This window comes from Thalassophryne amazonica, chromosome 10, assembly GCF_902500255.1.
Source record: "Thalassophryne amazonica chromosome 10, fThaAma1.1, whole genome shotgun sequence".
NCBI lineage: Eukaryota > Metazoa > Chordata > Actinopteri > Batrachoidiformes > Batrachoididae > Thalassophryne > Thalassophryne amazonica.
The window spans coordinates 41953197-41969213 of NC_047112.1; the positions used below are offsets into that span (position 1 = coordinate 41953197).

The following is a 16017-nucleotide window of genomic DNA, read 5'->3' on the forward strand; positions in this document are numbered from 1 at the left end:
TGATCTTTTAACCAAAACTGTCACCCATGGCTCACTTAATGAAGTTATGTGTTTGATGTCTGTCACTGTAATGTTTGTGTTAATCTAAGATGAAAGAATTCAGATTTGGGTTGTGTCCTTACACCAGTTGCTGCAGCAACAGAATTTTCAAACCTGCATTTCAAGGCCAACTTGCAGCAACAAGAGGCAACTAAACTAATAGTATTTGCCTCAACTCTGGTAACCACAATCACCACTCAACAGGCGCACAGCTTGAATTGGCTCCAGGTCAGTTCATGTCTTTGTGGCATAGGTTATGCAGGCAAATTGTTAATGTAAACAGTCGCCACAAAATCTAATTTAAAAATGATTATTATGGAATATAAAACATGCATATGCATGAAATATGGAATATGCAGCTCCTGCACCAGCAAGACAAACTCCCTACCTGTAGGTGGCGTAATGTACCTGCTGCAGGCTGAACACTGACGATAACCAGGACCTTACTGGATCATAGAGATGCCGGAGTAGAGACCAGAACATAAATGACTGAACATGATCAGACATCAATAGAGTGAAGAAATCTTTTTAATTATATGGACAAAATGGCTGTTTAAATGCATTCTGGAAAATCTGGATATATTTCAAAGAAAAAGAACCCTACAAAGTGCAGAACAATAATAATTATGGGTCATGCATTAAAAAATACGGGCAGTTCTTAAAAACGACATCATGAATTAAGAGTCTGGTATCGTCTTTGACCCAACATCAGCAGGTAAACGGACACACACCTGTCTCCAGTAGCTTCTGTTAATTTACATAAACTACATCCTTACAAATCAAATACATATATACACACACCATATATATGTATTTGTTAAATCGTGTGGAGACCTAATTATATGCCCATTTAATTTGCTCTACAAGCACTAAATGGCAGATTCACAGGTAGAAATGTGTTGGAGTGCAGCAGCTCACTCATCCATCTTTCTGCCAATCAAGAAGGCGCCAAATTGTGGCAGGTGGTGTGCAACATCTGTATTACAGACAGATTTCCTCAAGAGCTTGATTACTAACTAAACAAGTAGTCACATTCAGGTAAATGGCATTTCAAAGCCTGTCTGTCATAATTTGTTTAGTACAAAATAAAACAAGGCAAATGACCATCAGAGGTGAACAGAGTCCAAAAATGTCCTTCAAATTATTATTAATTTTTTTTGCAATGAACAGTAAAAATGTTAAATGACATTAAATCATGAAATCTTCACATAAGCTGTAAAGTGTTAGTATTACTGAAGAGGTAACTGTGAAAATAAACTGTTTAATTAGAGTAGAGACCTTTAAACTTCTGGCCACACCCACCCACACACACCCACACAGTGTGGTGTTCAGGTCACTGTTGAGGTTGCAGGTACTGGTCTGTGAATGCCTCCAGCTGTTTTTCCAGGGCTGTAGCTTTATGTCTGCAAAAAGAAACATCAAATTAAAAGCAGTTCAATCCAAATCACATGTGGAAGAATAGATTATTTTTTTAATTAGCACTTCAGAGCACACAAACCATTTAAATCTCTTATTCTTCATAAAGCAGTCTAATCTTTTAGTCCATTAAATTTACTTAGTCGATTAACGTTAAATGGACTGCATTGATATAGCACTTTTCCATCTGCATCAGACGCTCAAAGCGCTTTACAAATAATGCCTCACATTCACACCGATGTGAGGGTGCAATAGTGGATTAAACACCTTGCCCAAGGGTCCTTAGTGATTTTCCAGCCAGGCTAGGATTTGAACCTAGGATCTTCTGGTCTCAAGCCCAACGCCTTAACCACTAGACCATCACCTCCCCTTTAATGTTGGGTGAATGTTAGACGCCCAACATTATCCGTCTAGTCACCATTTCACAATGATGGCTAAACTTGTAGATTAACCATGTTACGTTAGTCGACGATTTTCATGAGCATAACAGTGTTGCGAGCGCTGTTGCCAAGAAACGCCTCTAATGTGTGACTGTTTTGTTTACTTCCAGGTAAGTCATTGTCACGAACTATCCAGACGTCATTTCCTTAACTGGCTTTATTGACATTTACAGACACATACGAACTGCAGAACGACGTGCTTAGCTCTTAGCCTGGCAGTTCTTCTACACTTCTGTCAAGCCTTTTTGTGCACACAACGCTCCTCGGCATAACAGCGATGCCCGGTGGCTAATGTCAGAACACCACCACCACACATTTGGCCATTATGTCCAACTGAGATGGGGCATGTTCTGCTGTAAATCATTAACAGAGGTGCCTCATATCACAGTGTTACTACAACCCCAATTCCAATGAAGTTGGGGCGTTGTGTAAAATGTAAATAAAAACAATAAGATTTGCAAATCCTCTTCAACCTATATTCAATTGAATACACCACAATTACAAGATATTTAATGTTCAAACTGATAAACTTTGTGCAAATATTTGCTCATTTTGAAATGGATGCCTGCAACACGTTTCAAAAAAGCTGGGACAGTGGTATGTTTACCACTGTGTTACGTAACCTTTCCTTCTAACAACACTCGATCAGTGTTTGGGAACTGAGGATGCTAATCGTTGAAGCTTGTAGGTGGAATTCTTTCCCATTCTTGCTTGATGTACAACTTCAGTTGTTCAACAGTCCGGGGTCTCTGTTGTCGTATTTTGCACTTCATAATGCGCCACACATTTTCAATGGGTGACAGGTCTGGACTGCAGGCAGGTCAGTCTAGTACCTGCACTTTTTTACTACGAAGCCACGCTGTTGTAATACATGCAGAATGTGGCTTGGTATTGTCTTGCTGAAATAAGCAGGGACGTCCCCGAAAAAGACGTTGCTTGGATGCCAGCATGTGCTGCCCGAAAACCTGGATGTGTAAGTTGCCCATGCCATGGGCACTAACACACCCCCATACCATCACAGATGCTGGCTTTTCAACTTTGCGCTGGTAACAATCTGGATGGTCTTTTTCCTCTTTTGTCCGGAGGACACAATGTTCATGATTTCCAAAAACAATTTGAAATGTGGACTCATCAGACCACAGCACACTTTTCCACTTTGCGTCTGTCCATTTCAAATGAGCTCGGGGCCAGACAAGGCGGCAGTGTTTCTGGATGTTGTTGATGTTTGGCTTTCACTTTGCATGGTAGAATTTTAACTTGCACTTGTAGATGTAGTGACGAACTGTGTTAACTGACAATAGTTTTCTGAATTGTTCCTGAGTCCACCCGGTAAGATCCTTTACACAATGATGTCAGTTTTTAATGCAGTGCCACCTGAGGGATCGAAGGTCACGGGCATTCATTGTTGGTTTTCAGCCTTGCCGCTTATGTGTAGAAACTTCTCCAGATTCTCTGAATCTTCTGATTATATTATGGACTGTAGATGACGGAATCCCTAAATTCCTTGCAATTGAACATTGAAGAAACATTGTTCTTAAACTATTGGACTATTTTTTCATGCAGTTGTTTTAAAGTTAATTATGGAGTTCCACAAGGTTCTGTGCTAGGACCAATTTTATTCACTTTATACATGCTTCCCTTAGGCAGTATTATTAGACGGTATTGCTTAAATTTTCATTGTTACGCAGATGATACCCAGCTTTATCTATCCATGAAGCCAGAGGACACACACCAATTAGCTAAACTGCAGGATTGTCTTACAGACATAAAGACATGGATGACCTCTAATTTCCTGCTTTTAAACTCAGATAAAACTGAAGTTATTGTACTTGGCCCAACAAATCTTAGAAACATGGTGTCTAACCAGATCCTTACTCTGGATGGCATTACCCTGAGCTCTAGTAATACTGTGAGAAATCTTGGAGTCATTTTTGATCAGGATATGTCATTCAAAGCGCATATTAAACAAATATGTAGGACTGCTTTTTTGCATTTACGCAATATCTCTAAAATCAGAAAGGTCTTGTCTCAGAGTGATGCTGAAAAACTAATTCATGCATTTATTTCCTCTAGGCTGGACTATTGTAATTCATTATTATCAGGTTGTCCTAAAAGTTCACTAAAAAGCCTTCAGTTAATTCAAAATGCTGCAGCTAGAGTACTGACGGGGACTAGAAGGAGAGAGCATATCTCACCCATATTGGCCTCTCTTCATTGGCTTCCTGTTAATTCTAGAATAGAATTTAAAATTCTTCTTCTTACTTATAAGGTTTTGAATAATCAGGTCCCATCTTATCTTAGGGACCTCGTAGTACCATATCACCCCAATAGAGCGCTTCGCTCTCAGACTGCAGGCTTACTTGTAGTTCCTAGGGTTTGTAAGAGTAGAATGGGAGGCAGAGCCTTCAGCTTTCAGGCTCCTCTCCTGTGGAACCAGCTCCCAATTCAGATCAGGGAGACAGACACCCTCTCTACTTTTAAGATTAGGCTTAAAACTTTCCTTTTTGCTAAAGCTTATAGTTAGGGCTGGATCAGGTGACCCTGAACCATCCCTTAGTTATGCTGCTATAGACGTAGACTGCTGGGGGGTTCCCATGATGCATTGTTTCTTTCTCTTTTTGCTCTGTATGCACCACTCTGCATTTAATCATTAGTGATCGATCTCTGCTCCCCTCCACAGCACGTCTTTTTCCTGGTTCTCTCCCTCAGCCCCAACCAGTCCCAGCAGAAGACTGCCCCTCCCTGAGCCTGGTTCTGCTGGAGGTTTCTTCCTGTTAAAAGGGAGTTTTTCCTTCCCACTGTAGCCAAGTGCTTGCTCACAGGGGGTCGTTTTGACCGTTGGGGTTTTACATAATTATTGTATGGCCTTACCTTACAATATAAAGCGCCTTGGGGCAACTGTTTGTTGTGATTTGGCGCTATATAAAAAAATTGATTGATTGATTGATTGATAGTGGTGATCGTCACCCCATCTTTGCTTGTGAATGGCTGAGCCTTTTGGGGATGCTCCTTTTATACCCAATCATGACACTCACCTCTTTCCAATTAACCTGTTCACCTGTGGAACATTCCAAACAGGTGTTCTTTGAGCATTCATCAACTTTCCCAGTCTTTTGTTGCCACTGGCCCAGCTTTTTTGAAATGTGTTGCAGGCATTCATTTCAAAATGAGCAAACATTTGGACAAAAACAAAGTTTATCAGTTTGAACATTGAATATCTTGTCTTTGTGGTGTATTCAATTGAATATTGGTTGAAGAGGATTTGCAAATCATTGTATTCTGTTTATATTTACATTTTACACAATGTCCCAACTTCATTGGAATTGGGGTTGTATTACAACAACAATAATATCTGCAGCATTTTATGGACCTGCTGCAAAACGGTTTGGTTGCTACGTGTTACATATTATAAAGCTTCATCAAAACACAAACTTGTCAGCGTTCGGGTGCACCGACACTTGATGCACGCACGTTGTCATGACGATCCCACCTGCTGTGTTCCCAGCTGGATGCCATGCTGTGTTCCACCAACTGCCACACTCTGAATTAATTACATAATTATTTTGTAGCAGATTGCTCATTTTCTCTGCAAGCTGGCTGCTGAAAATGGCTCCAATCGCTTCCTGAATCACAGAGGACTGCTCCAGTCGGAGCAGTTCACGTGTGCTGAACAAGCTGGAGAAAGCATTTGGAGCCATCTAAAAACGTAATTGTCATGTTTATATTGTCATGGCTTGGTTAAACAGTTGCATGTTCTTTCCTTCTTGTGTGCAGCTGTAAAAGTATATTTATGATAGATTTAACATCTCGTTTTAATCGATCAGATCAGCTGCGCTCTGATGCGGTGCACTGACGCAACCACTCACTCAGTTCACTTCTTTACTCTACTTGACGAGCTGAACGTAGTGTTCCGAGCTGATCACGTTACACTGCATGAAAGATTTTTTTTAACATTTCAAAATTCTCTTTGCGCAATTGCACGTGCCGACAACCCTCTCACGTTCACCCGATAAAGATGAGTTTACTCTCCTGCATGACACAGGGCATGCAAGTGCATCAATCAAAGTCGTGCAATTGTCAGTGGGCCTTTCATATAACTTTAAAGCAAGAGTGTGTAGGATTTAGTGCCATCTAGTGGCGAGGTTACAGATTGCACTATACGATTGCAGGTAATTTCTACACTAAAGAAGAGATTGTTACGAGTGCTATTTTCCATTTCTGCTAAATAAAAGCCCCTTAATCCCCACACACACTGTAGCTTTAACCCTCTGGGGCCGACACCGTCGAATACGATGGCTAAGACCAAGCTTTACTAAATTATAAATAACTTTTGAATGATGAGATAGAAACATACTTTTTTTTTGCTGAAAAGTTAACTCCGCAGACTTTCGAGCCAGCCATCGGCCATCTTTGTACTCCTCATAGAAGCTGTATGATGACATGCGCAATGTGAGTGTCCAATTGGAATTGGTTCACTGTCGCATGGTTTTCCAAAATCCAATCGTATTACAGATTTACCTCACGTGAAAAGCCAAAGATCGTTTTCAGGAGTGATATGTTACTAGTTGGCCCGTTTGAATAGCCCCCTGGGTGCTCCAATGAGTACATACTATTAATACATACTCAGTGTGCCCTGCGCCATTACGCACAGTGATCAGTGAAAAGCAGGAGCAGACGGAGAGCCTCTGATGACAATCTCACGTGCTCAAACAAAAAGTGTGTAACTATCAGGAATGCTCCACTAGTTTGCATGTGAATGTTACTGGATAACTCTGTTGCTTTCTCGGCGTAAAGCACTGTTTACCATATCAATGGACAACAAAACGTATAGACCATTTTGTATATATTGTTCAAAATATGCATTTGTGTTTATTGTTTGAACCTTTTTGTTGTGCAGACTTTCACACAAGACCTCAAATTACCTTTATAAAGTGTCAAAACAGTTGCTGTGTGTTTTGAATACGTGTGGAAAATTATTTTTCGCTTTATTTTTTCCTTGCCTATTTTTGATTGTAAACCTTTATTACACTTATAAAACACAACAAAAACATATATATTCTGAAAGCACAGGTTGTCCTGAAAAAAGAGACATAAAACTTGATTGTGGGATGCAGGGAGAGCTGTTAACAGCAATAAAAACATTTATGCCAGGTGAGAGAACTGTTCAAAAAATGCCCTCGGACCCCAGAGGGTTAAACAAAGTGAACTACACTTGCCAACGTGGGAGTTTGCTTGAACTGCAGCAAAGCAGTTAAGTGTGACGCTCCCATAACCTCCAGAAGGAGCCAGACTGACCTGAGGCTTTTGGAACGGCTCTGAACAGTCTCCAGCTGATCGATCTTGGCAGTCAGTTGGCAGATTTCTGCCGTCAGCTCTTTCTGTGTTTGGTCCACCTGCTGACAGAGGCGAGCAAAGGTCGTGGCCATCTCCCTGGCAACACAGAAGACACAGCACCACTCTGCTTATTTAACTAACCCTGGTGCAGAGGGGAATGGCTGGGTAGAGCACAAGGGCTATATTAATACATTAAGTAAGTAATAAGTGAGCAGGGAGTTCCTCCAAAACATGAAAAAAGTGAGTGTGCAGTGCAAAGTCCTTTTTATTCAAGAGCAAATATTTTTACAGGACATGCACCGCCTCCAGTTTCACTTTAAGTTTGGTGTCTGATCCGGCTGTGATCCAATTTAGCAATCAATCCATTAGCTGCTGAATAATGTCTGCAGATATGAATCCCATCTACAGCAAAATGTGGAACGTCGTCTGCAGCTTAAAGTTATTTTTAAACTGCATTTTCATCTCTGCCTCATAAAAGCAAACTTCATAGACATTATAACTGAATATTTAGTTTACCGCTGAACCAGATCACAAACGATTCTGTCAGCATACTAAGAGTTGAAAGGAAATCTTAAGACTGTTGGCTGCAACATCATTAAATCTCAGCTTTCTACGCTCTTCAGAATGACAGCGCTCTGTGCATGTCTCGTCATTTTCATCTCTCCAGTCACATCCACTAAAGCTCATAATGGTCTCCTCCAATCAAGAGTCTGTTCTGTACCCAACCTCGATTGAAATCAACTTTAAACATGGCCATCAAACACTGCAGCTGCCAGGCGTCCGATCACTTTTGACACCATGCTAAAACAAATAGTTCATCTGCTTTCTGCTCTAACAAACCAAACAAAAACTTTGCAAATGTAAAAATCCACCAGAACCATCTGGAAATAGTTTTCCTGTCATTTTTTTTAAATGTTAAATTACAGTGTCAACACAGAAAATATCAGCCTAATATCACCTTCAGATATTTACACAGTCAGCACAGACCACTCGAAGAGCTCGGTCTACGTCTAACAGGATTGGGACTTACTGCTGGACCTGGTGGCTACAGTTTGCGCTTGTGAAGCTCACGATGAGCTGCAGCTTCTCTGAGGCGTACTTGACAAACTGCTGCTTCAGCGCACGTTCCTTAGCATTCGTTGTCCACATAAGTCTCTCGTAGAGGTAAAGCAAGCCGTACAGCGAGGCCGACAGGGCAATCAGCCTCCAGCCGACGGTCCGCCACACCTTCAAAAACAAAAACGGACAGGAGCTGAGCCAACATTCCTCTCTGCAAACACACTTCTATGAAGAGTAAAAGTAGTAAAAGCATCTTCCTCCACAAAACAAACAAAAAAAAATGTGAAAGACAGTGTACAGAATCCTCTCAGATCAAACCTGCAGTAGATTCCACACAAACTCATTTGATTAAAGCAGGTCAACAACACCTGCACAAAGATACTATTTTGTTATGATCGTGCAGTAAATAGTAGCCACCCCCACCCCTCCCCGATTTATAGATCTGATATGAAGTTATATTTTGGAAAATAATTGTTTTCTTAATATATACCAAGTATGCAGACACACATCATATCAGACACACTGCATCACCAGTTTATAAAGTTTCTGCAGACTTCATGATCCTCCACCCTCCTGCATGTTCAAAAGCCAGCACTGTTACGGCATATATTGTCCCTGGTGACAATATATGCCGTAACAAGTACGCAGCTGCAACCACTGATGTGTTGTAAAAAACTTCCATAAAACAATCTTGATTCGTCCATGCAGAAAAATTTGCCTTTATAATTTTAGAACCTAAGCTAATCAAAGAGTCATTGCAGTTCTATGCACGTCCATCCTCGACGTCAACATGACGTTAACATTTGTCTTGCTAACGTACCACTCCTCCGACAACGATGATGCTCATCGACGTGCGGGACATGACGGACGCTACGTTTGTTGCCATGGTTACCATCAGGTCGTCCTGAGTCGCCGGGGATCTCTCCGTGTTTGGCGGGGCTGCGATGGATGGGGGTCCTGATGCGGGCGATTGGGCGAGAGACTGTGAAGCGACAGCAAATGTATAATTTGACCACCTGCTGTGGGTTTTTACACAATGCAGAAAATTAGTTTGAATAAATCTGTCATGGTGTTGGGATTTTTTTTTTTTTTGAGATATGAATTCCCCCACTGTGTATTTAAGACTATCCTGTATCCCACAGTCTTACCTGTACCTGGAAGTTCTGGTCGACCAGCCTGAGGGCTCGCTGTGCATTGGCAGAACCTAAGTAGCGGTGAACTAGTGCTGTCCAGCCCAAAGAGAACTGGAACTCGATGTTCTCCTGAAAGTCACTGCAAAGTGTGGCACAGTTCAGGTCGTAACTCAGGTCAAACTTCCTGCTGGGCACCAGCATGTGGATTTGGCTCTGAACAGCAGCAGGAAGCAGAGGGAGCATGGTCTCTGGAGAACATGAGGATCGCACATTTACAGAAACAAGCAGCAGCAGCAGCCAAAATACTGAAATTTAATGTAAATTCCTGAAGTCTAGTGATACAAACGTGTAATCCCTGAATGGACCAGATTTACAGCATGTCATCGAACGCACCATTAAATGACTGACAGCACGCAGACATGAGCATCATCTACGTAAGAACTTAAATATAACAGCAACATTTATTGGTCATTTTACAATATTCGCTCACTCCGCTTACTCCAATTAAGGGTCACCGGGGGGTAGCTGAGGCAGGGTACTCGCTGGACAGGACACCAGTCTGTCGCAGGGCCACATATAGACAAACAGACACAATCACACCCGCACGCACACCTACGGACAATTTAACAAGTTGGCAAGTTTCCATTCCACCTAACCTGCATATCTTTGGATGTGAGAGGAAGCCGGAGCACCCGGAGAGAACCCACGTAAACACGGAGAAGACATGTAAACTCCACACATAAAGGTGTGAAGCAACAGTGCTAACCACTAAACCACCATGCTGCCCATTCTACAATATTGCCTTCATTTATTTATTTATTTGGTCAACCTAAAAGAACCTGGAGTCTTTTCACCATAGGGCACATTAACGCCTCGTTCAGCGTCAGCATCAGTGAGCACAGCGTGCATGTGTGACAGTGACGAATATGTAGTGTGACAGTGCATGACACGATGCGAGTAAATATAGCTTGGCCTCGTGTCATATGGCCACAAGATTTCGACTAACTTTAGCAACTTTCGCTGAATGACCAAATGAGTGAAACACAATTCAGGATAGAAAAATGAATGAATGAAATTAACTACAACACATTGACAGCTGACTCACTGGAGCTCCTAATTATATTAATCTATTTATTTCAGCACCACTTTTTATTTCTGTATTATCACCCCCTCCACCGACATACACACTTGTGGCACACTTTGACCCAAAACAATGTGCAACTTCGTCATATCGTTCCTCACTGATACATCTATTAAACATTTATTAAACGGAGTCTGGATGAAAGAATTTAATGCAGGTCTATTTCCATAGTAACATGATCAAAGGTTTCCTATTTCAGCCTTCGATCATTCACTCACACATACTCGCTTGCTCACTCGCTGATGTTTACAAGTGTGATAATGTTTGTTATTTTATTTGGCGGGGCTTCTTTCATCAAAAATAAACAACTAAAAAACAAAAACAAAAAAGTATTAAAGAACTCTGCAGCACATGACAGATAAAACTCTCAGATCACACTAGTACACCTTAACAGAGGACACACAATGTCCCTGGCAAGTCTCAACAACTAATACAGCGGACTTGGGACTTGACAGAGACGTTGTGTTTGAAAGACTGAGGGTGACGCCTGAAACCACAATCCTACGCTTGACATTTTGAACAGTTCAGTTTGCTGTTGAATTACCAATCATGTATGTCTGAGAGGACTGGACAGAGGCGTTGACTGCGTCAGAGCAGCGGAAGGCCAGGTTCTTCCCCATGCCCTCTTCCACGTGAGACAGCAGCTCCTGCAACAAAAGTCAAAGGTCAGACTGACAGCAGTCAACAAAATAAAGCATTCAAAATAATACAAATACTACAAATCCAAATTTTAAACCATGACTCTTCACAAGGACCAATTAGAGAGGTTTCAGAGCCTGTATCACACTGAAAATGGTTTTTAGACAGTCACACCTTTTTAATCAGTCAGCATCAGCTGCAGACATTCTGACACTGAACTGTCAAACCAAAGTTCTATCATGCTGATAATAAATACTGGTGCATGTTTTGTGTGGACACCAACATTTTGACAATCCACGTTCCCGGCCAGTCATGTTTCTCATGAAGTTTTTGTTTTCCAAATTTATAAAAATAAATAAATAAATAAATAAAAAAAACCCTAAGGAATCAAATGTACGTAAGTATTCACACCCTTTGCTCAATATTTCGTTGATACACTTTTGGCAGCAATTACAGCCTCAAGTCTTCTTGAATATGATGCCACAAGCTTGGTGCACCTATCTTTGGGAAGTTTTGCCCATTCCTCTTTGCAGCACCTCTCAAGCTCCATCAGGTTGGATGGGGAGCGTCGGTGCACAGCCATTTTTTAGATCTCTTCAAACTGTTCAATCAGATTCAGGTCTGAGCTCTGGCTGGACCACTCAAGGACATTCACAGAGTTGTCCTGAAGCCACTCTTTTGATATCTTGTCTGTGTGCTTAGTGTCATTGATCTGCTGAAAGATGAACTGCCGCCTCAGTCTAAGGTCAAGAGTACTCTGGAGCAGGTTTTCATCCAGGATGTCTGTGTGTGTGCATTCACAGTGCATCAAGAAAGTATTCACACAAAAGCTTCACTTTTTCCACATTCTGTTATGTTACAGCCTTAATCGAGAATGGATGAAATTCATTTTTCCCCATCAAAATTTTATACACACATTTTAAGTTTTTGTAAATATATATATATATATATATATATATATATATATATATATATATATATAAATAAATAAAATAAAAATTACATGTACGTAAGTATTCACAATCTTGACCATGAAGCTCAAAATTGAGCTCAGGTGCATCCTAGTTCCACTGATCATCCTTGAGATGTTTCTACAGCTTAATTGGAGACCATCTGGGGTAAATTCAGTTGATTGGACATGATTTGGACAGACACACATCTGTCTACATATAAGGTCCCACAGTTGACAGTGCATGTCAGAGCACAAACCAAGTATGAAGTCAAAGGAATTGTCTGTAGACCTCTGAGACAGGATTGTCTCAAGGCACAAATCTGGGGAAAGGTACAGAAAAATGTCTGTTGCCTTGAAGGTCCCAATGAGCACAGTGGCCACCATCACCCGTAAATGGAAGACGTTCAGATCCACCAGGACTCTTCCTAGAGCTGGCCAACCGTTTAAACCAAGTGATCGGAGGAGAAAGTCCTTAGTCACGGAGGTGACCAAGAACCTGATGATCACTCTGTCAGAGCTCCAACATTTTTGTGTAGAGAGAGGAGAACCTTCCAGAAGGACAACCATCTCTGCAGCACCCAGGTGTTTTGGATATAACTGTCTGTGCACCTCACATGTGCAAAGCATGTACATAAATATTTGTACTTGTATAATGTTGTATGTGTGCACCACCACAATGTGGCTGAAATGAAACAATGAAGATATGCTTATACAATTCCTGGCAAAAATTATGGAATCACCGGCCTCGGAGGATGTTCATTCAGTTGTTTAATTTTGTAGAAAAAAAGCAGATCACAGACATGACACAAAACTAAAGTCACTTCAAATGGCAACTTTCTGGCTTTAAGAAACACTATAAGAAATCAGGAAAAAAAACAATTGTGGCAGTCAGTAACGGTTACTTTTTTAGACCAAGCAGAGGGAAAAAAATATGGACTCACTCAATTCTGAGGAAAAAAATATGGAATCATGAAAAACAAAAGAACGGTCCAACACATCACTAGTATTTTGTTGCACCACCTCTGGCTTTTATAACAGCTTGCAGTCTCTGAGGCATGGACTTAATGAGCGACAAACAGTACTCTTCATCAATCTGGCTCCAACTTTCTCTGATTGCTGTTGCCAGATCAGCTTTGCAGGTTGGAGACTTGTCATGGACCATTTTCTTCAACTTCCACCAAAGATTTTCAATTGGATTAAGATCCAGACTATTTGCAGGCCATGACATTGACCCTATGTGTCTTTTTGCAAGGAATGTTTTCACAGTTTTTGCTCTATGGCAAGATGCATTATCATCTTGAAAAATGATTTCATCATCCCCAAACATCCTTTCAATTGATGGGATAAGAAAAGTATCCAAAATATCAACGTAAACTTGTGCATTTATTGATGATGTAATGACAGCCATCTTCTCAGTGCCTTTACCTGACATGCAGCCCCATATCATCAATGACTGTGGAAATTTACATGTTCTCTTCAGGCAGTCATCTTTATAAATATCATTGGAACGGCACCAAACAAAAGTTCCAGCATCATCACCTTGCCCAATGCAGATTCGAGATTCATCACTGAATATGACTTTCATCCAGTCATCCACAGTCCACGATTGCTTTTCATTAGCCCATTGTAACCTTGTTTTTTTCTGTTTAGGTGTTAATGATGGCTTTCGTTTAGCTTTTCTGTATGTAAATCCTATTTTTTTTAGGTGGTTTCTTACAGTTCAGTCACAGACGTTGACTCCAGTTTCCTCCCTTTCGTTCCTCATTTGTTTTGTTGTGCATTTTCGATTTTTGAGACATATTGCTTTAAGTTTTCTGTCTTGACGCTTTGATGTCCTCCTTGGTCTACCAGTATGTTTGCCTTTAACAACCTTCCCATGTTGTTTGTATTTGGTCCAGAGTTTAGACACAGCTGACTGAACAACCAACATCTTTTGCAACATTGCATGATGATTTACTCTCTAAGAGTTTGATAATCCTCTCCTTTGTTTCAATTGACATCTCTCATGTTGGAGCCATGATTCATGTCAGTCCACTTGGTGCAACAGCTCTCCAAGGTGTGATCACTCCTTTTTAGATGCAGACTAATGAGCAGATCTGATTTGATGCAGGTGTTAGTTTTGGGGATGAAAATTTACAGGGTGATTCCATAATTTATTCCTCAGAATTGAGTGAGTCTATATTTTTTTCCCTCTGCTTGGTCTAAAAAAGTAACCGTTACTGACTGCCACAATTTTTTTTCTTGATTTCTTATAGTGTTTCTTAAAGCCAGAAAGTTGCCTGTTGTGAAAGTGTAGGAACACGGACCCACAACAGGGGGCGCAAATGAACGGACAATGGAGGAAGTCAAATAACAACGCTTTACTGTTGTGAATAAGCACAACAAACACGGCAGATCACAATAGTAAGCAATGAAGTCAATTCACAAAAATGTGTCACGTGGGCAGGCTCGAAGATAAGAGACGTCCGTCCAAAGCAGAACCGGAACCACACGATTTCCTCCACCACCGAACCCTGGGAATACTGGAGCCGCCAAGTCCCGAACTCCCAGGTGGCCACTGCCTCCGCTTGTCGGATCTGGTACTGCTGGCGAGGAACAAAAAACAGTTAGATGTGGATGCGTTTGCACCCAGCAACACGTATGGTGGGAAAACCACCTCCACCTCTCATCAGAAACTGGTAAGTGCAGGAGTGTGAGTACTTATCAAAGAGGTAGGGAAAAAGTCCAACACAGTCTCCAGCTGTAAATACTCACTGTCTGCTATTAAACACACAAAGCAACAAAGTATTATTGTCGGGAAGACAACACAATCGGCTGAGCACTTTACCACCTAGGTAGAGCGATATCTCGGCAACGAGGTGGAGATGTCGTCTTGCTGATATACTACTGAAGATCAGATGATTGGTGACAGCTGTCGTAGGTGATAAGTGACAGCTGTCACCCCGGCTGCTCCTGTGAGGCGGCAGCGCCCTCTTGTGCCTGGAGCCCGCACTCCAGGCAGGGTGTCCTCTGGTGGTGGTGGGCCAGCAGTACCTCCTCTTCAGCGGCCCACACAACAGGACCCCCCCCCCTCAACGGGCGCCAGGACCAGGCTTGTCCGGGTGGCGGCGGTAGAAGTCGGCCAGGAGGGCCGGGTCCAGGATGAAGCTCTTCTTCACCCAGGAGCGTTCTTCGGGTCTGTACCCCTCCCAGTCCACCAAATACTGGAAGCCCCGGCCCATCCTACGGACATCCAAGAACCGGCGCACAGTCCAAGCCGGCTCGCCATCGATGATCCGGGCAGGAGGTGGTGCCGGACCCGGAGCACAGAGGGGTGAGGTGTGATGCGGCTTTATCCGGGACACATGGAACACAGGATGGATCCGCTGTGAGGCCGGAAGCTGAAGCCTCACTGCGGCTGGACTGATGACCTTGAGGATCTTGAAGGGGCCGATGTAACGATCCTGCAGTTTAGGGGAGTCCACTTGAGGGGTATGTCCTTTGTCGACAACCACACCTCCTGCCCTGGCCGATACGCAGGGGCCGGGGTCCGCCGACGGTCTGCATGGGCTTTTGCCCTCATCCGGGCCTTTAGCAAAGCAGAACGGGCGGCGCGCCACACCCAACGGCACTTCCGCAGGTGGGCCTGGACCGAGGGCACACCAACCTCTCCCTCAACCACCGGAAACAACGGGGGCTGGTACCCCAGACTCACCTCAAAAGGGGAGAGGCCGGTGGCAGAAGACACCTGGCTGTTATGCGCATACTCGATCCAGGCCAAATGGGTACTCCAGGCCGCCGGGTGCGCGGCCGTCACGCAGCGCAGGGCCTGTTCCACCTCCTGATTGGCCCGTTCTGCTTGCCCGTTGCTCTGAGGATGATACC

The 16017-nt window shown here is 42.6% G+C and overlaps 1 protein-coding gene across 5 annotated transcripts in view; it reads right to left on the reverse strand.

Annotated features, from left to right (window-relative positions):
- Positions 1 to 550: 550 nt before the first annotated feature.
- Positions 551 to 16017, reverse strand: part of LOC117518690 (mitofusin-1-like) — a 43432-nt gene continuing 27965 nt past the window's right edge. For 3 of the 5 annotated variants that reach the window (XM_034179908.1, XM_034179906.1, XM_034179907.1), the window contains exons 13-18: positions 11107 to 11209; positions 9437 to 9669; positions 9109 to 9270; positions 8260 to 8456; positions 7191 to 7325; positions 551 to 1442 (exon numbers count right to left, since the gene is read on the reverse strand). In XM_034179908.1, coding sequence (XP_034035799.1) covers positions 1373 to 1442; positions 7191 to 7325; positions 8260 to 8456; positions 9109 to 9270; positions 9437 to 9669; positions 11107 to 11209 — 900 coding nt within the window. In that variant the 3' untranslated portion in view covers positions 551 to 1372. The remainder of the gene's footprint in view (positions 1443 to 7190; positions 7326 to 8259; positions 8457 to 9108; positions 9271 to 9436; positions 9670 to 11106; positions 11210 to 16017) is intronic. The other 2 variants (XR_004563041.1, XM_034179910.1) reach the window with 2 other exon arrangements.